The 21,235-nt window shown below is 39.7% G+C and overlaps 2 protein-coding genes across 6 annotated transcripts in view; one reads left to right on the top strand and one right to left on the bottom strand.

Annotated features, from left to right (window-relative positions):
• The first annotated feature begins 193 nt into the window (after nt 1-193).
• Nucleotides 194-18,390, top strand: LOC137133353 (protein FAM13C-like). Of its 3 annotated transcripts, XM_067516884.1 has the most exons (22): nt 194-473; nt 688-889; nt 1,053-1,262; nt 2,972-3,152; nt 4,491-4,665; nt 5,130-5,224; nt 8,724-8,762; nt 9,996-10,220; nt 10,361-10,475; nt 10,617-10,711; nt 11,462-11,519; nt 12,010-12,084; nt 13,409-13,616; nt 14,237-14,471; nt 14,741-14,873; nt 15,276-15,357; nt 16,045-16,277; nt 16,482-16,565; nt 16,661-16,765; nt 17,231-17,448; nt 17,678-17,779; nt 18,210-18,390. In XM_067516884.1, exons 1-22 carry the CDS (start codon nt 444-446, stop codon nt 18,334-18,336), a joined length of 3,027 nt encoding a protein of 1,008 aa, XP_067372985.1. In that variant the 5' UTR covers nt 194-443; the 3' UTR covers nt 18,337-18,390. The 3 variants fall into 3 exon arrangements, with proteins under 3 accessions (XP_067372985.1, XP_067372993.1, XP_067373001.1); XM_067516892.1 differs by lacking the exon at nt 8,724-8,762; XM_067516900.1 differs by lacking the exons at nt 194-473; nt 688-889 and adding an exon at nt 4,326-4,401 and having other exon boundaries at nt 1,124-1,262.
• phyhiplb (phytanoyl-CoA 2-hydroxylase interacting protein-like b) overlaps nt 17,819-21,235 on the bottom strand; it is a 20,752-nt gene continuing 17,335 nt past the window's right edge. For all 3 annotated transcript variants that reach the window (XM_067516974.1, XM_067516966.1, XM_067516956.1), the window contains exon 5: nt 17,819-20,614. In XM_067516974.1, coding sequence (XP_067373075.1) covers nt 20,071-20,614 — 544 coding nt within the window. In that variant the 3' untranslated portion in view covers nt 17,819-20,070. The remainder of the gene's footprint in view (nt 20,615-21,235) is intronic.

The following is a 21,235-nucleotide window of genomic DNA, read 5'->3' as shown; positions in this document are numbered from 1 at the left end:
CAAGTCTGACAATTACGCTTAAGACTTTTTAGCAAGGAAATTGCTGCTAAAAGTGATCCCTGAGGGATGGAGATACGACGTTTTCCTGTCGTACACATCAAATAAACTCAGTCGACCTTGTATTTAGCAGCCTGAGCTGCTTTGCTTCTCCTTCTCCTGGCAACCCTATCACTGGTCGCCATGGCTACAAATATGTCACGTGACTAGCAACTACCGAAACAGTTTCCAGTGAGCTAACGTTGCTGGAAAAGGAATGCTAACACAACCCAGCCGTCTTTTTCCTTTTTGTAAACCTAAAGTTGATATGTTACGGCGATGGCAGCGGTTATTTCTCGTACGTCGGACACAGTGATAGGTTTACAGAGGAAAGCGTCATGTCAAGGAGGGAAAAGTACGTCTGCGAGTCAACAATGGAGAGTTGTCCCGGTCCGCTGAGCTAAAATATGGGAGCAAGCGCTTCAGTATCACTCTGTGTAAGTTCGACTGCCGTCATTTCCCTGGCTGTTCTTTATATACTTACAAATACATACCTACATACCACACGCATACGACTTTTATTCGGCAGCCCTTATTTCTTTCAAACACATTTGACATTCGAACATTTGACATTCGGAATTGCAACAGCAACGGGGTAACATTAAGATTTGTATATTGGAGTCAGCTACTGCATGTCCTCTGTCCACGCAGGGCCACGTGTCGTCTGTGAGAGTCGTGGGGTCCAGGGCTAAGGTCAGTCCAGAGCCCATATCTCCCACCCAGGTTTCTGAGCCTAAGCTGGGCGCCAGGCGTGTGTTTGGTGTTGCTCTGGAAACACTGAGGGAGGATGGACAGACGGTGTGTGGCATACCCATTGTGTTAAGAGACATGGTGGAGTTCCTAAATAATAAAGGTAATTTAGGTAACTCCCTTGTTATTCTTTTAACATCTGTTATTGAATACATTTCTCCTTGCTTCTCCCATCCTTTCATTTTTCTTTTGCCTGTGCTTCCAATGCAGAACAATACTTTACCATCATATGTAACAAATGTAAAGACCTTGTTTCCTTATCACAGGAATGGACTACAGAGGTCTGTTTCGTCTCTGTAGCTCAGTGGTACGCACCAGGCAGCTTAGGCAGCGGTGGGACTGTGGAGACAGGGTGAATCTGGAGCATGAGGCAGATGTCCCCACAGTGGCCTCACTTTTCAAACTCTTTCTTCGGGAGCTACCTACCCCCATTGTTCCTGAACCCCAGTGCAAGCAGCTCATTCTTAGCTTCACAGGTACAAGGAAAAGTTTTAGGATACCTTGCTGGACTCGCATTGTTTGGATGAAATTTCCATACATTTTCAGAGTAAATGTAGGTATACTTAAAATAATACTGTTACTGGTGCTCTTGAGTACTAGTACTGTACTCCTGGTACTGCTAAGGTCACTTAATACAACCCCGATTCCAAAAAAAGGTTAGGAAGATGTGAAAATGTAAATAAAAACAGAATGCAATGATTTGCAAATCTCATCAATCACTATTTTATTCACAATAGAACATAAACAACATTAAATATGTTGCAACTGCAACATTTTAACATTTTGTGGAAAATATTAGCTCATTTTAAATTTTTGATGGCAGCAAAACATATCAAAAAGGCTGCAAGTAAGGGTACACAAATAAAGGAGCATTTGACATTCCACCATCTACAGTATAACATATCATCAGATATCAAACATAGAGAGAATCAGGAGGAATCTCTGTGCACAAGGGACAAGGGTGAAGGTCAAAACTGGATGCGCATGGTCTTCGGGCCCTCAGGCGGCACTGCATTAAAAACAGGCATGATTCTCTACTGGACATCACCGCATGGTCTCAGGAACACTTCCAGAAATCACTGTCTGTGAACACAGTGCACTGTGTAATCCACAAATGTTAGTTAAAGCTGTGTCAGGCTAAAAGAAGCCATATGTGAAAACAGTCCAGAAATGTTGCCAGGTTCTCTGGCCAAAACTCAATCAAAATAGTCTGAGGCAAAATGAAAAACTGTTCTGTGGTCAGATAAATCAAAATCTGAAAATAGTTTTGGAAACCATGGACGGATGGAGAGGGACCATCCAGCTTGTTATCAGTGGACAGTTCAAAAGCCTGCATCTCAGATGGTATGGGGCTGCATTAGTACCTATGGTGTGGGCAGTTTGCACCTCTGGAAAGACACAATCAATGCTGAAAAGTACATACTGTATCCATCACAACAGCATGGCTTTGCAGGAGAAGAGTCCGGTTGCTGAAGTGGCCTGCCTTCAGTCCAGACCTTTCACCAATAGAAAGCATTTGGTGCATCATAAAATGAAAAATATGGCAACAAAGTCCCACGACTGTTGAGCAGCTAGAATCCATCAGACAAAAACGGGACAACATTCCTCTCCCGGAAATCCAGAAAATGGTCTCCTCACTTCCCACACATTTAGACATAACAGCTGTTAAAGAAGAGGGGATGCTACACAATGGTACATCACCCTATCTCAACTTTTTTGAGATGTGCTGCTGCCATCAAATTCAAAATTAGCTGATATTTCCATGGAATGGTAACATGTCTCAGTTTCAACATCTGATATGTTGTTTATGTTTTATTGTGAATAAAATATGGGTTAATGAGTTTTGCAAATTGTGTTTTTATAATTACACAATTATAATGTATACATTTTATATTAATTTACAAGTCTTCCCAACTTTTTGGAATTGAGGTTGTATATCACTTTACCCTTGGACCCCACTTGTCAAGTACAGTACAGTGCTGATGGTGAATGTCTTATTTGGGCAGCAGGGATGTTGTCTAGCAAATCATGCTGTATAAAAATGTTGAGGTAGACATGGGATGTGTGCATGTCCTTAAGAATATGACAGTGCATCCCTAAATTACTATTTAGTATATATAATTATCTGGAAATATTCATTAAAGTGCTTGTTGAAAACTGGTTTAATGGTTTTGTATATTTTTAGGATGTACAGATGAAGCAGAGATGAACCACTGTTTGAGAGGAATTCTTGGCCACCTCCCATATGACAACCTCATTCTTTTGTCTTACCTCATCCACTTTCTGTCCAGAGTGGCTGCTCACAGCCAATCAAATCACATGCCTGTGGAAAATTTGGCAACCATCTTTGGACCTTGTATATTCCAGTAAGTTGCTTCTGTTATTTTTAAAAACAAATCCTGTCCAGTCAAGGACTGGGACACAAGCTTGCTCCAATCAAATCAAATCCGTGTATGATGCTTCATTTTTCCATGGTTGCACCACTAAGTTGGGGTGGAGTTGGGTTTGTTCCTCTTCGAGGAAATGGGTGTGGGTTGGGGTTGATAACACATGACACATAAAAGACAGATATAACAGAGATTATCAGGATTTTGTTAGGTGCTTTCCCCCTCTTGTTTACAGTACTTTTCTGTCACTGTAAACTAACACAGTCCCAAGGGAGACACGTTTAAGTTTGTGTTGTTTGAGTTTCTGCACCATAGAGGATTTTTGTGTATTTAGTCAACATCCTTTCAAGTATTTCGTCTCTTGATTTCCCAGTCTCATCGGTCATATTACCCCTGTGTTTTCCTCCAAAGATTAACAGCATATAATGTATACTTTACATGCTGTACACTTCTGCTTGTGAAGTGAAAATGTCAGAAGATCTTAGCCAGAGTTAGAGGGTGTGGAGTTGGCAGTAGAGGCTTGGAAAAAGTAGTGGGTGGGTTTGGGTTGTGGTAGTTGTAGAGTATTAGAGAATGTCCTGTGCTTTATTTCCATAGGCATTAGAAGGAACAAGAGAGCAAAAGAGGAATGAAGTAAGCATTGAAAGCAAAGTATTAGTGAGTAAATTAACAAATCAGTCTCAGAAAAGTTGAACAAACCTATCATTGTTATCATTATTCTTCAATTATAGCATTCTTGCAAGATTTTAATATGATTGAAATTTAAGGTTAAATAACTTGACAGATGTAGCACATGTCCGTACACTACATCATGGGTAAAAAGTTATTTGCTCATGTACCCCGTGACATAAACGTTTTTGTCATTCAAGCCTCCATCTAAACAGCCCCATTGCCTTTGTCTGTGTCTGTTATATAGTCCATGTGACAGGCTGTACTGTTATTTTAACCTTTACCTTTTGTTTATATAAACAAATCAAAACAAATTAATATTTTCAAATAAACACATGAAGCTCTTCTAATTTGGTCTGAGTTGGATTGTGAATGTAATAACCAGGGCCTGGAGATACTGTATCTCAGAAATTTGGAAGTTTGCAGTGCCTGGTTGATTATTTTCGATAGTAAAAAAAAAAAAAAAATGTTGTTGGTTTTCAGTCACCTCGCGCAGTCAGATGTACTTCAGTTCAGTGCTGTACGTGCATCCTTCCACTGGATGGAGCCCTTTTTCTGTGTATGTTTCATCCAACACTTAATAGATGTCATTTGTAATTCACAGTACATTGAGCATGTGTGATGTTCTTTTATTTCTCCTTTTTTAAGTGTTATAGCAGGACCCGGGATGCTAGAAGAACAGAGGATGTGTAATTCCCTGTTGCTCCATCTTCTTCGCCATCAGAGGGTTCTCCTTCAACTCTCAGCAGAGGGCACAGTGGCCTCCTCATTCACTTCCTCCTCACCCCCTCCTCCTACTCTCTCTGTGCTCTCACACTGTGAGGTACAGTAAATGATGTTTTGTGGTATAATCACAATGTAATCATAATGGTTAACAACACAACAATTTTATGATTAGGGCCACAGTTATGCAGTAGGAGTTCAAAGGTTGGTCCTTTGAACTCCTATTGCATAACAGGTACTGTAGCGCATGATAACTTGTTCAATTCCCTCAAAAAGTATTCAAAAAGGGCTTGAGTGAATCCAATGTCTTTGAGATTGTCATTGATTGATATTACTAAGACCTATTGTATAGCTGAGACCTATTGACAGAATTTTTTTAAATATTAAATATAAGTAATTAGTGGCCATAGTGTAAGTACTAGTATTTCATCATTCCTTGATTGGGCAATGATAGGTCTTTTAAAAGGTCTTTTTTTGGTGATTTGGTAATTTGGTGATCCATGCAGAAATCATTTATATCTTAAATGCAGGTGTGTGTGTATTCATTCCTGTTGTCCTTGGTAGGTTCAACCCAGCAGCTGCCACTCAGACCTGACTAATGTAAAGAGATCGGAGGGAGAGACTACACAAGCTATATGCAATATATCTAAACTCAACAGGTACTATTATCAGCTCAGCACTGGTAACTTTGTTACTTTACAAAGTTAAGCCTATTAAATGGTAAATGGTGTGCACTTATATGGCACTTTTTTTCACCTATTGGTACTCAAAGCGCTTTACACTGCTTGTTATTCACCCATTTGCACTCACAATGACACACACTCACACACCGATGGGGAAGCTGCTATGCAGCTGGCCTACACTCACCGGGAGTGACTAAGTTGGTGTTCAGTGTCTTGCTCAAGGACACTTTGACATGTGACTGGAGGAGCCGGGGATCGAACCAACGGCTACAGGATTGATGGATGACTGCTCTACCTCCTGCTCTACAGTCGCCCAAATTAGTAACTTGTGTTCATGCGGTTTGAGTCTACACAAGCATCTTTGTTTACACAGTGTATCTTGACCTGTGGGAGTAATTAGGACCTGGCCTTTTTCCCTGCAGTATTTGCCACTATATTCAGCATTGTTTAGTCTGTTGTCAGGTTGATTGTTGATAAGACTGAGACATCATTCACAGGGAAAAAAGCCCACTCCTGAATTTCTTTTTACCCAATTCATGGAAGTCACAAACTGTGTCGCATTGTTTTCCCGTTTTCAGATTTCGCCACGTCTCCTGTGGAAAAACAAAGCTTTCCATTATGCTTTCACATCAAATGACAATCGGACATTTGGTCGAAGTGTACCTGAGGAAGACACTGAATCCCCAACAGCCCCTCCTCTTTCCCCAGCCGCCCAGCGCCAGTCCCAAGCCCGGTAGAACATTGGGAGGGTTGAGTCAGGAAGGGCATGTGGTGTAAAAACTGTGCCAAATCAACGTGCGGACAAATAAGCCAGTGTGTCGACCCTAAACTCGCAGGATAAGCCGAAAGGAAAAAAAAAAAAAAATCTAATGAAATATGCTGGAATGTAAAAATCTAATTAAAGGACATTACAGTTGTTAATATCACGAGGTGATAATTTCTCAGTTTTTAGGTTGAAACTATTAGAAACCTGATAATTCTACTATTTGTTTATTGTTGATATTTAAGTGGGTAGTGGAGTAGTACTGGAGGGCATTCTAACAATAGGTGGTTCTAATGTTTTGACCAGCCTATTTAAAATGCCAGTCTTTAAATTTGACTTGATTTAACTTGTACAAGGTTACAATTTCTCAGTTTTGGCCACCCTATTTAACTGAGAAAACATGAATAGGAGAAGTTGACAAACATTACAATAAAATGATATTTAAGATTATTAGATAAACAGTACAGTAGATTTTAACCCGAAGATCAACTATTCATTCATTTATTAGACTAAGCTCGTTTGAAATGTATTCACTAATAACCTTGGTCCTTAGGGCAGAGTTGCAAGCAGCCAAAAGATGTTAACGTGTATATGTCCATCTATATGTTTACTTACGTAGTCAACAGATAGAAAACAGTGCTGTTGCTCGTGCAGTTCACTTCAGTCTAATGACAAATTAAAAATAGCAACACTTTTGCTGCTGGAAGCAGAGAAGAACGATGGCAGAGCAGCTCAGACAAAATCTATATACTGATTGCCATCTGCTTATGGGGAACTTTCCCCACTCAGAACTTCGAGCTTACTGTGCAGCTATAAAATAGATGTGAGCAGCCGCAAGGCTGAAATAGCGACATTACATTACATTTATTCCTTTTTTTTTTTGACTGCCCCTGGTCAGCATGTGACATCGCAGTCACATTTAATCGCTGGTTATTTTTTTGGCTGTCAGCCGTATATGTCAGCATAGTTGTGTATCGGGTATCTTAATTTGTTTTTGTGTGTGGACGGGATTTCTACTTTCTTATTATTTTGCCATGACATGCCAGATGATTCTGTTTACTCTGTGACAAAAAACATCAGTGGACTTCACTGTGGACTTGTGGTAAATGAGATATATAGGTTATAGGCTTTAAGTGTAGGAGCACCAAATCCAGATGTCATACAGGCCACACTGGAATTAAACTACCCAGATGTGAAGCCATCAGTATGTGTATTTATCTAGTTCCAACAATTGGCATGGTATGTGCTGGGTGTGCGTGTTTTACTCAACTGACATAGATAAAAGTGGGTCCTAGTCTAAGCCTTTGCATTGCAGCAGACACAGCCCTCTATTTATTTCCAGAGCTCACATTGATGCAAAAAAAAAACTTGATGACATTTTTATCAATCTGTTGTCCTTCATCCTGTTTAGTACAACTACTACAGAGGCCAAAACATAAAATGGATTAATCTGTATAAAATATTCAGACATTGAGGATCATCTCAGCACATAGTATACAACTTGCACCCGTGTGGACACACTACCTACAGCAATTAGATTCTAAGCCATCTGTTACTTACTGTCTGTCTGTGTTTTAAAATGTACTATATTGTCTATAGATTCAGTTTTTCATCCCTTCTTATTAGTTTAAACCCAGTTTCCTCTACTACATAGTAGTGATCAAGTTAAATCACCACATTAAGTGTTTCTTTATTTTTTTATTTTTTTAGTAAGAAGAGCAGCAACAGAGATTCCAGAACAAGTAAACCCATTTCTCATGGGCCCTTTTAATAAAAATGCTTGAACAAGGTTTCTTTCGCATTAACAAATAATGAGGTCTTTTTTTTAATTTTTGTGCTCCTACACTTCAGTCTGCAATGCGTCACTGTGATGTTGTTTTTGTTTCTCCAAACATGTCTGGTATTTGTATGCTGTCCCATCTGGCTGTATCTAGACCTCTGTGTTCACTATCGTCACAGTCCATATTGATTCTAGTCTAATTATATCTACAAAGGATCTTATTTCAAACAAATGTCTGTTTTCTGTCCTTTACCAGTTTACAAGGCAGTATTTTAAAAAGTTGATTTAACAAAAAAGGCAGAAGGTTTTTAAGTCAACTACTTACTTGAGTTACATCTTACAGTGAATGCTAATTTTATATTACTCATTCCTAAAATCAAGTCTAGACACAGTATGTAGGTCAAGAAGTAAACTTTTTTCCATGTAACAGGTTTTGTTTATTGATACATGTGAATCTGCTTTCCTACTTGGTCACATTTGTTTTAATCAGTGAAGATTTTAGCGAACATGTTTGAATAGATTGGAGCATTTGTGTGCATTCCTGTATTTACAGTATTTGTGTCTGCCTTCTTGGCTCTGCCTTTTGGGATTAAGTCCACCTATAGTATAGTGCTGGAGCTATAATTCGTGAGCCCAAATATGAGTAAGTGCCTGCATATGTGACTCTTCTGCGTCTTTGCGTACTGTATGCGTACTTGTGTGCCTGTGTGTGGGCATGGGTAATTGAATGGGGTGGGTCAGTTCTCTGCCTCTGGTTGTCACTTGTGTTTGTGGCCATCAAGTACTCATCATCTGTGCTCTCTTTTCTTGATGTCTTTAGCTTTGTCTCTGGAAAGCATTAAGCTGTTCGCTGTCAGATGTAGCCTGTGTACTAGACTGCAATACGTTTAGTCGTTCCGGTAAAGGATGTTTTCTTGTCTTATCTGCTTCAGCTTCAGTGACAACAGCCATGGTTCTACAGTCCTCCCTAAGTGAGTAAGCTTATGCAAGTTTATGTGTTCTTAGACCAAGTAAAGATATAAACATTTACTTTTCTTGGCATTGCTTTGTGCAGTGTTTGTCTGTTTCCTAGCCGTTCGTGCAAATTTAGCTTTTGTCACTTTTGACCAGCATCTCTTAAGATGGCAGTCTGAGGGAGGGAAACTTGAGGCAGAAAAGTAATAAATATTCGTAATGCATGCTCCTGTCTGCTTGGCTTATTATTTGGCAAATAGCCTAAGCAGCTATCATTAGCCCCTTACTGCTGCAATACTGACCCATCTGCTGTGGGTTACAGCTCTATAGTCATAAATAGCCTTAAGCAAGTAAGTGACCGATGAGCTGTTTTTTGTTCATGTCATGGCAAGTCAGTTGTGCTTGTTCTTGTTAGGAGCAGCTCTTTAAAGTTTCATGTGTAGCATTAAATTAAGCATGATTGAATTCTGATCTGGATGTTTGTTTTCCATGCTACCTGGTCCTGGTTGATATTAGACTTGACCTATTTTACCATTGCAAAATGCTTGTTTTAGATCTTTACATAATTAATATTCTGTTAATAACACACATCTGTCACTGTCTACTTGTCTATTTATCAGGATTTTTGTATTATAATACAATAAATAATACAATACATAAACTTTGTTTTCCATGATGATTACTCCTCTCTAAATGATTTCATTTTCATTGTTGTCTCTTTTTCATAAAGCAAAGGGTACATTTTGCAATGCAACATACTACATCATTTGTAGCATGCTACATTGTATCTAAGGTTATTAAATATTCTACTAATGCGATATACTATAGGTCATAAACACAAACAGGAAATAAATAAATGCATTTAAGTTGCCAGTTTGTGAAAAGGAGGAGGTATTTATCCTTGTCTTTAATCCTTGTTTATTTTTATTTTTTTTTACCATTGTAGGCACCTACAATGAACCATTAAACCAGTGATTTATTGATTAAAAAGCCCACAGAACATAAGCAGAATATCAGTGTTTTCAAAATAGAGGAATCACTAAAAACATCTATTAATGACTTCAACACTTGTACACACACAATATTAGTTATTTTTATGCCTTTGCTATAAAGCTGTATCAAGTGATTTATCCACCACTAAAACGTCCGTTAGTAATATCATTGAAAGGGACGCCTGATTGGAGGTGCTACTTCCTTTTCTCCTCATTTTTTCCACCCCTAACTTACTCTTTCTCTGCGTCTCTCTATAGTCCTGACACACTGGTGCAAGGCTGCGAAAGCAACTCTGACGTCAGCGCTGGCATTCAGAAGCTGACTGCAGACCAGGAGGCTTTGGAGGAGAGCAGTAAAAGTATGGAGGCAGGCTGTGTGTTCTCCTGCCCCACTGACCTAGGGCCGGAGCAACATCTGCACCAGAGTGGACCATTTCAAAACATCCAGGGGGAGCCACTGAAATTGGAGGGTGCCACACAAGGGTGAGTGTCCTTCCTGTTTGTCTTCCCTTTTTTATGGCTTTGTTCTTGCCCGTGTTGTTCCCCGCATCTGCCCTTGGCAGTGAAACATTTCAAAACTGTGCAAATCCTTTGCGGTTTATTGCATTTTGGTTTTTCAACAGAACCATTTCACAGATGCCACTGTTGGCCTCCATTAAACAAGAGAAAGACAAGGAAGATGTTGACAAGGTTGAGGATAGGGCACCTTCCTCACCCATCAGAGACTGCTGTTCAATGGTGTGCATATAACCTCTAATTTTCAGTGGTTTGTTCTCCTTCATTTTCTTCACATCTTCTTGCTTATCTTTCTCTCTCTGTTTTTTGTAAAACTATTTCTCGCTGTACTTTAATAGTTAAAGTGGAATGTTATTTTTCCAGGGTTCTACAGATGCAAGGCAGACATCATCTTTTTTAAACTGCTGCATAGAGAATGAATCACAGAGCAAAATTCGGCAGATTCAGCACTCAAAAAGGTAAGAGGAAAGCTTCTGCACTAGATAACATTTTGTGGTAGTTATGCTTTTCTTGTGTCTTTTCTGCTTTGTACTGTTTTTATTTAGCAGCAAACCCCTCGTGTTGGATAACATTCAAATAACAAAACATCCACGTGAAACAGATGTGCCAAACTCAAAACCTAAATCATCAATTTGAAATTTTACACATAATCAAATACAACCACATATAAAATATACGTTCTATTATAAAGAATGATGTGATTGCTTTATATGCTATATATTTTATTGCACATTGTAACTCCTTTCTCAGCCCTGCAGTTCATTGAGAAGTAGGTTATCAGAGCAGTGTGCTGCTCACACTCACGGTTTGGATAGAATTCCAGGCCAAATAACAGCTGCCACAGGGGCTCACATGGAAGAGAGCAACTAGCGAGATTAGGTCAGCCTAGCATAGTGGTGAGCTGACTTTTTGTCTGCGCTATTTCTAGAGAGCCACAGGACAGGTCATTTCAGTTGTGCCTCATAACTGTCAAACATGAGTAAGCCATAACCTTAATGGCAGAGCCAGCTGACTGCTGTGCTCCAAAGCTACAGAGCTGGCAAAGCCTGCATTTGAGCAGAGTTAATGTATTGATTATCAATGTAGACAGAGAGTCACACAGACTGTAATGTTAACAGATGGAGAAACAGCTTTGTTCTAAATATTGTGAGTATTTTATGTGATTTTTCTTGTATTTGCCTATTTGATGACAGGATTTTCTTTTTCAGCCTGCTGTGTTGCTTAGAGCACAAGGCAGATGACAAATCCGAAGCATCTAAATGGAAGGTAAATAGACCTTTTGTGAAGTAATTTTAACAGGCTAGTGCTTAAAATCAGGTCAGTGAGGTTCATTCTGTGATAGTCAGGTTTAAAGCTTTTAGCTTTGGGTGGCACAATGTAACCTATGAATGCACCTAAAACCCTTTGAGTTGAATCAGTCCCTTAAATTTCAAAGTTATATATCCATAGTAATAGATGATTTTATTTAGCAGCAGCTAATTAAAAACACTCAGGATGCCTTTATTAGTTTAGTGAAGCATGCAACTGTGTAATGATGTGACAGTGACTGTAATTACTTTCCAATCTGGGTCATTGAGTTCAGTTTAAAATGTATTGGTGTTGGCATTTGCTAAAGAAATTAAAAACATACATCTCAGTAGGAAATAACTACTGTGTGTTTGTTTCTGTGTGATTGTAACCTACATTTCTGTGTTCCTATGTGCTTGCCCATGTCGGTGTGAGACTTCATTAGTGCGTGTGACGTCTGTTTCTTTAGGGGAGAGAAGGAGGAAGAAATCGTGGTTCTCCTAACAGACGCAATGATTGCAGAGGCAGGAACAACAACTGTGACGTAAGTTCTCTTTCCCCACAGGCTTTTTAGAACATTAACACTTTTTTTTAGAGTGAGGGACAACAGCCCTGCTGACACCTAGAGTAAGTGTGTTAATGTGCACACCTGTATGTGTATTGCTAGGTGATAGTTTGCTTGTCTTATCTGTTGTGCTTCAAATAAAGACAGCCGTGCTGTTTCTAGTCCCTTCTATGTCCTCTGTGTGACGCACAGAGCAGTTTTCCTTTTTTCTTTTCTTAGTGAATGAAAAGTCAAAGCGGGTGAAAAGCCAAGTTCTAATCTGGTTCTGCTGTAGGTAATAATCCTGAGAATGATGTCAGAATACCAAAATAGACTGCTTTATATTCGCTGTTGTGGTGTTGCTGAATTTAAAACCATTGTCACTTCCCATAGCACCATAAGAATTTATTACAAATATACCCACTTACACACACCCACACCAACAGCCCCCCCATTCACACACACACACACACACACACACACGCAAACAGCTACGTGACTCCCCACAGCTCTATCAAATAGCTCAGTCTGACAACGTTGCCGTGGAAACGCTTCGTCATTAATAGTGCCTCTCCTCCTTTGCACACACAACGATATGAGTGGTATTCCCGCCGCCCCCCATCTTCCGCGCATGATGAATAATCCTTTTGGAGGCAGTTCAGAGGCAGAAGTGCTGGGAATGCCGGTCAGAAGAAAAAACTATGTGGACTTAGATATTCTCTTCGGGGGCCTGCTATACTCTACCATACCTACGCACCCACAAATGTGTGGATAAGATGATGGGGGAATACAGCGATACTGTTAATAGAATTACAGCATGTTGCGCATCAGGGATCCCACGCTGGATGCTGATGCACTTTAGGAAACTGACTCACTGGCTGACGAAAATCAGCAGGAATCCACATCTAGCTGTTTGAATGGAATTATAGAGACCCGAGGAAGACAACAGCAAAGGAAGGTCCATTTTTGTAAAGAACCTTTCTATTTGCTTTTGTTATTTTTGACTGTGACCTTTGTAAGATTTAGCTTTAGATTAAGCCACTTACAAAGGCAGCCTGCTTCAGAGATGGATACTGTCTTTTGACTCACACCTTTCAGAGGAGGACAAGATAAACAATCATCTCATCTCATCCTGCCTGACCACATTTCGCACCAGAGTATTTCTTTTTCTAGGCGAGCGTAAACTGGTTTTATAGGACCTCTCAAGATTCCTGAGGAGCATGTGAACCGCTGATCACGTTTTCCAGGCAAACGACAACATCTTTCTAGGTTCTCCAGCTCCTGCTTCTCCATCCCTGAAGCCATGTTCTGTTTCTGTTTCCAGAGCCCTTCCCTCAATCTACAGGCCCTGGAGGCTGACTTGGAACCCCCACCAGCACCAGTAGAACCCCAAGTTCAGGATAACCGACCTGCAGAACAACAACCTCTTTGTACAAATGAGAAGAGCCTGCATTTCAACCAGAAGCAGCTTCTCCATTTGCCACTATCACCACCTGCTCATCATCAGCACACCATCAAATCAGCACAGCCCGGTAAGATATTGGTTCTAATAGACTTATTCTGAGCTTACATTTAGCAGACGCTTTTATCCAAAGCGACTTACAAGCGAGGTACTGTATTAAACATTTTCCTGGTCTTTGAGGGGCAAAGAGAAACACATGTTAAAGTTGTACTGTCACATTGCCAGTGGTAAAAATCTGATTTTGTCAAAGCACCTCACAGAATAAAATTTTCACCTTAGTCACATTGGACAGCGGATTCATTAACCTGTTAGCTGCAAGAGCCATGCATGGATACACACTGTATCCATGCATTTATTGATAATCATCCTCCAGCTGCTTTAATTCCTTTGGTACATATTTGACAGTCAATAAATCTATGTGCTTTTGAGTTTGGTAAAGCTGGGTATGTTGTTTCTTCATACGCTGAGTAACAATACACCAAAGTACAATGTTACTGTTACTTGAGTGCACAGCTGAGTGGGACATTATGAAGTAGTTATTCCAATCCACAGAATGTATAACTGCTAAAAAGGTTTACTTACCGCTTCACACAGAACGAGTCATGTATCGTTGTCTACTAAAGAAATCTAGAAAATAAATATCAAAATGAATTTGATATCAATTAAATATTTGCCTTTGCTCTCTTACAGTGCCAACTCCATCCCCAGAATCCTGTCCTCTCATTTCCACCACTACTGTTTCTGAGGGTGTTTTAGGAGAGGACACCCTGTCAAGCTCAGCAGGCAGTAACACCAGCCCACTACTCTCTCATTTCACATTGACTGACTGCCCTGTTCCTTCACCTCGCTGTCCCAGCCACAGTCTACGCTACAACTTGGACCCAGATATAGCCCCTTCTCCACCATGCTCACAGCATGTCCGCATGTAAGACAATGTTTTCATCACTGAAATAGTGGCTCAGGGATCAGATTGTAAATCTAATCTGTGCTGTTTGACCTCAAATAGGAAGTGGTTTTAAAATATCACAGTGCTAATGCTGTACAGATGCAAAGTAGAGGATTTGTGAATGGCTACAATATTTGTTTATAGTCACTTAAGGCATGCTTTAAGTATAAAACATTACATTTATACTGTGGAACCACATGCAATTGAGAAAAGTTCAAGTGGCTAGACGTTCACTTTTCTGTCTCCAGGGCTCGCTGCAGCGTCCATACAACGTCTGACGAGAACTCTGTCTCCATCTCAATGCTCAACAGACACATCCATGCTCTGAGGAAGAGGATCAGGCATTTTGAGGAGCATTTTGAACAGGAGAAGCACTATAAGGTGAGTCAGGAAACAAAATCAGCTCAGAGAGCTGGATTCTCTTAAATCATGATTGGTTTGACAGTCATTGCCTCAAAGTGTCAAGCTTAATTTAGGCTTTTCCCAGAAGCTTGCAAAAAGGGATTTACTTTTCTTGTTATATAATTAGGCCTGAGGTTTTGTAAAAAGATGCTGTTGATGCTAACCGAAAACATCATACAAGAGGGTAACTACTCCCTCTACTGGTATATTGTGAAGATTAGATATTATTACACCATTGATTCCTATGCAATTGGTTGATAGGCCTGCTGCAGGACAAAGGTATTGGAAACGTGGTAACGCCCTAGGCCTTGAACAAAGGACTAAGTAAATGACAAGCTCCTGTTCTGTTCACGGTGAGAGTTTGTTAATGTTGTTTTTCAGCCTGCCCATAATGACAAGACAGCCCATCCAGAGGTTGCTAAACTAATGAAGGAGCTTATAAAGAGTCGGAAGCAGTTGAAAGGTCAGTTACATAATCATAAATACACACATGAATTAGTGATTACATTAGACATTTTGTTTTCTGAACTCATGTTTCCTTTAAGATAAATAAAAGTATATTGGGACTTGTCTTATGCTTGTATGTCATTACGAGTAAAAGACTAGTAAAATCCTACTAAAGTACAGAATATTATCAGCTGAATGTACATTCTGCATAAATATGAACCCTGTGACTAACATGATATTATACATAAATACACAAGTTGATAAGTAGTTTTTCTGTTGCTAATCCTTCCAAGGGTGCTTAATAGGAAAGGAAAGAAAATAAAGTTCTGATATAAATTAGATTTAAATGTTCTCCTCTTTGCTTGCTTTAAATGAAACCATCTTAAAGTCTTAGAGGGGCCACTCTTTGGTGGAACTCCTAAAAACAATGGTTAGGAACCACTGATTAAATCATTCACACTGTACTGCTTTTTACATCATAGTTTATTTTTTAGAATCTTAAGCTCAGAAGCAGCTATAGCTGTCTAATACATGTGGTGGAGTATAAAGTAGCATAAAATTGAAATACTCAAGTAAAAGCTGTACTTAATAATTGGCATGGAAAAGGCTCTTTGTGTTTTACCAGACAAAGTCTGACTTTTAGATTCACATGGTCACCCTTTTTATGTCACCACATTTGTCTGAACTGCTGTCTTACCTTAAGAGCTGAAGCTGAGACAACCAGAGGAAGGACAGTTGAGATGGAAGGGAGGTTTCAACACAGCTGCTGAAACATGTAGGAGCCATATTGACCAGAAAGCGACAGCACTAACAGGAACTGGACTGCAGCAGCTTAACAATAGCAACAACAAGCCAAGCGTGGAGGAAACAGTCAACATTATATCCAACAGACTGAAGGAAAGACGACAAGAGCTGGGCCTTCCTGACAACATTAAGGTTAGTGTTGCAGAAATGCTTTCACCACAAAGGCCAACATTGTAATATACTGTAAGTGTAGTAGGTCTGGATTCCCTGGGCTTGGAGGAAAAATCATTGTTCATCAGTTAGAGAGAAGCATGTATTATTTCCTACTGAGACAAGCATCATTATTGAGGAAACCGGTTAACTGAACAGATTATGTATTAGGTTTTCTATGTACAGGAGATGTCCCATTTCCAGATGAGTATGGAGAAGACCAGCATGCAGAAGTGTCTGCTCTACTATGAGAGTCTGCACGGACGACCAGTAAGACCAGTCTTACCTTATCGGTGTCCAATATTTTTTGTTTGCATGTTTAACAGCAAGATAATTTCTTTTTGTCTCTTTTTGCATGTCTTCAGAGTACCAAGCAGGAGCGGACTCTTATGAAACCTTATTATGATCAGTACAGTCTTCTTAAGCAGCTGTTGTTTTCTTCTGCTGCCTCAACAGTCATTACAACCATTGTGAGTAATCATATAATATTTGAATGAGAAACACAAACACAAAATATATATACAAAAAAGACACGGACCCTCTGGTGCATTCGACAGATGAGGATTAAAAAGTAATCATAGCTTCGGAGGTCAAAAGTGTCATTATACTGCCCTCTATTGATAATTAAATCAAACTATGGTGACAAGTTGATCCAATCCACAGACCACATTTAGGATATAAATGGCTGAAATAAATATTGTTTTTTTGATTGGCTGACCCATGAATTTAAATTCATGAAAACATCTCACGTTTTATCACAACTGCCTCTCGACAAGCTAAACAGTTTTAAAAAGAAAAAGCCGTAGTATCTACTATGACATCTACTAAGCATTGCTACCTTCTACTCATGTAGGTTTGTTTGATTTTTTTTGGGTTAGGTGTTAATTACACCAGAAACACTGTAGTAAAAGTATTCTGCATGTGCATCTACACAGGAGGAAGAAGAGGGCTCTGATGAAGAACATCCCAAACAGTTAAGCCCCGAGCAGCAGCTACTGTGGCTGAGATCGTCTAGAGACATCTCCTTAGATGAGTCGCTGCAACTTTCTTACCGAGAAATGCCCGAAACCCCTCTGGTGTCTCCTCTGGAGGAGGTTAAGGGTTTCCAGTCACAGATCATCACCACTATGGCAACACTACACGAAGCTTCCAGGTACGGTTTGTGTGTGAACAGCTCTATGGTTTGACCTTCCAGTTTATTTTACCTCTCACTTACTCGAATCAAATGATCTTGTCATTTTAAAATAGTCACTGCTGAATGCTTGGTCATTATTAGGAATAACGAGAAGAGTTCAAGCTAGTTTGAAACATACTGACCCCTTTTAGAGTATAGAGCTAGTTGATAAATCTATAAGCGTACTTATTTTTTTTTCTCTTTACAGACCAGAATTACTGGATCACCTCAGGATGGCTCGCTTAGAGAAGCGTAGACTTCACCAAGCACTCAGAGAGTTTGAGGATTATTTCTACATGCAGACTGGCAGGTAAAGGTTGCACAGAGGAAAGACACACCAAATACAAACTACTTGGCATTTGAATTTTATTTTGACTTTAGTAAACTTGGAACATTTGGTTTTGAACAATGCCTTGTGAAAAACAAAGAAAAAACATCCACAAAAGAAATTCCATCATTATGGTACGACAGCGCAATGCACACACAAAGTTAATACAGCGAGATAGCTCAGGAAAGAGACGAAGAGAGACGTTGCTCTGAACTGTACACATCCTTTGTACTGTACATGTTAGTCCTCCAAAGGAAAGTTTTTCAATACGATACACACTGTACAAAGCTATCTGAGTAAGGCAACATAGGGACTATCAACCAGTTATGGAAGCTGCTGCAGGTTGTTTGGAAACTACAAAAAAGGTTTTTCCTTTAGTTTGCATCATCTTTCCTCCATGTGTGTTTAACAGGACTTGTCAGAAGGAGGACCGTGGACCAATGGCAGAGGAGTACTGCCAGTATAAGAACCTCAAAGCGAAGGTCCGTTTACTGGAGGCCCTGCTCAGTAAACAACAGGACTCAACCAAGACCAGTTGAGTTAACTCACAGTGGGACTTGTATCCAACTTAACAGAACTTGACAGTTTATATATATATATACATATAAAAAAAAAAATCAGGTTCAGATGCCTAAGGTGGGTCTGGTATTTTTAGATGCCTAGTTCATTATGTTGATGTATGTTACATGAGATAAAACAGCAAAGGAAACGTGTTAATCTGAATAAAATGCAGGGAGACTGCAGTTTTTTTTAATACCCTAACAGCATGTCCTTTGTGACAAAACTTGTTATAAACTTGATGTAGCAAGTGTATGTTATGTAGCACTAATGTATGTCAAGGATAAAAGAGCTGTAACAACAATTCTAAGATTACTGTATGTATAATATGGCACTTTGTTACTTTATTCCTTGCCAAGATAGTTTTTTTTGGGAAGCTTTGTGTGGAATCTATTTTTAAAAAGCGCTTTCTTGGCAAAAAAGGCTGTAAAGCTTAAATGAAATCAATGAAACCTGTAGTGTTTGTGCATGTCAGTTTTTATTCCTACATTGTGCTATGATGCATTAAGAATTTCATGCTGTATCTAAATTGCGACCAGTTTACATGTTCTCCTTGAATATGTTTAATGTGTGTTGGTTGTAGTGCAAGTTAATCTGCTGTCAAATTTGTCTTCACCCGCCCTCCCCCCATTTTGCATGTATGAAGGTAATTCCCCTAAATGCCATTGTTGACAATTATCAGAGCTTTTAACATTGTGCACTTCTGGTTTATATAATTTTCTATATATCTATATGAATGTATCGATAAAAATAAATATTTTTCACATTTATTCTGCTAAACACAGTTTATGGTTCTACTTCTTTCCACTGACTACAATAAAATAGGAGTGACTGTTGCAAAAAGGGTTGCTATGGTAGCGGTACTGACAGCTTTCATACTCATGCTGCACAGAACTGCATCATGCTATTTTTTAAAGGTTAACGAGTTCACACTTGGCTGTCAAAGACTTAGAGTACACATTTAGAGCCTGTTGCATTAATCCTATTAATTTCACAGCAGTTTCTGACCGGTTTTTAAATACCTTTGGTATAAAGAAAGATGACTATCGATGCTGCAGCCCTCAAAAAAATTGTAGTACCAGTCTGTGCCACTAGTAGGAGGTGAAAAGCAGTCTGCCTACTGTGGAATGAGAACAAAACATTTCTATAAAGACAAACGGAGTAACTGGAAACAACGAAAATCTTGTCCGCACAGATAGTGGACTCTTAATCAACTTCATATCAATAACAAGGCAAAGGTAATTAACAAAATATGGGACAACTGATTAAAGTAAACAACAGGAAACTGAATAAAAGCAGCCTGTGTTTGTTAGTACAGTTAAAGGGTTTGGTCAGTACACCAGTGTCGACTTGCAGGATGAATGTGTTGGTGCCCCAGGATTTCTAAGTTGACGGTCCCTTATGTAGATCTCTTTATGTACGGTTTCATGTATGTTTACAGCATTTATGACAACCTTTTAAAGGTGAGACAGTGGTGCGGATGTCAGAGTGTGTGTACCTTCCTCGTGTTTTCTTGCCACTCTTCTTTGGGAATGATGGTCTCTAGAGAGTACAGAGCGGTGTCAGAGATATGTTGGTGTGCATGTCTGGGAGCCTACTAAATCTGCTGCTTCATGCATGTGTTGGTCTGCTTTTTCAGTACGTATGGACTTCCTGTGTGTGTAGAGTCAATCACCTCTACTTCTTCCCTTCCCCCCCCTACATTCTGCTTTTTCTTAGCGGCCCACACTGATGTTGCAGGTCTTGCAGCTGGGGTCCTTCTTGGCGTTTACTGTGGACAGACTCATCAGCTGGTGCCCGCTAATCTCAGCCTCTGTGCCCAATGCCAGGTCTACAGGCTCTGTGTAGATCACCTCTAAGATGACATCCTGGGCATGATAAAACACTAGACCACCTTTACCCTCTTCATCCTGCTTGCAGGTAAGGAAACGGTTGTTGCTGATGTCGAGTGCAGGAAGCCTCTGCTTACAGAACTCATCACCTTTGGAGCCCTTTGGTGCCAGGACCAGAATAACATAGTGGTAAGCTGTATACATGCAGTAGAAGTCTCCGAAGTACAGGTTGGTGTCAGGGTTGAAGAGTGTATCAGCTCGAACTTCAAAGCGGTGGCGGCCATAGGGGGAGTCCTGCGGAGGTTTGCCTGTGTTAAATTCTGTGTTGCAACTGAAGAAAATGCCCTCCAGCTTGCCGCTGATGGGTGAGCCGTGGCTGCCGCTATTGTCCTTTACCGATGGCAGCATCTGGTTTCCCTGCACCTCCCTGGAGTTTGAGACAGAAGAAAAAAAGAATTTGGAAATGCTTTAAAGAAGTTGCATAACAGTTTCACTATAAAGTCCTCAACGGTATCTGACACCCTGACGAATGAAAAACAACTAATCAAATATGTAAGCTGCATCACAGGTCTCAATGCACCAAGTAAATGCAAATCACATTTAGTTTCACCATTTCTGGAGTAATCATAATAGCCCAGGTCCAAGTCCACTTTTTTTCAAAGAAATAAAGATAATAGTTAGACTAATACAAATTCTTTATATTTTTTAAATAATATTAAGAATTGTAAATATTGTAATAGTTCTTTTGCAGTTTGACAAACTGCTAGGAAAACAAAAGCCACTATTAGAAGGCAAATAAAGAGATGAGCATTCAAAGCTATGACTTCTTGGGGGCAGCTGCACATTTTGTGCCCTGAGATGACTTTGTTGTGAATTGGCGCTATATAAATAAAGTTGAATTGAATCTTTCCCACAGAATAAGCTCCAATTATAAACTGTAATTATACGGCTATCACTCCAGATGTTGCCATTATATCAACAACTTATTCTTTGTTGTGGGAATTATAAAATTATTCATCTCCCACACCAGGTCACGGGGGCAGATGGC

Source organism: Channa argus, chromosome 1 (assembly GCF_033026475.1).
Source record: "Channa argus isolate prfri chromosome 1, Channa argus male v1.0, whole genome shotgun sequence".
Lineage (NCBI taxonomy): Eukaryota > Metazoa > Chordata > Actinopteri > Anabantiformes > Channidae > Channa > Channa argus.
Note: the sequence above shows the minus strand (reverse complement) of the source record. Positions and strands in the feature narration are given on the sequence as shown.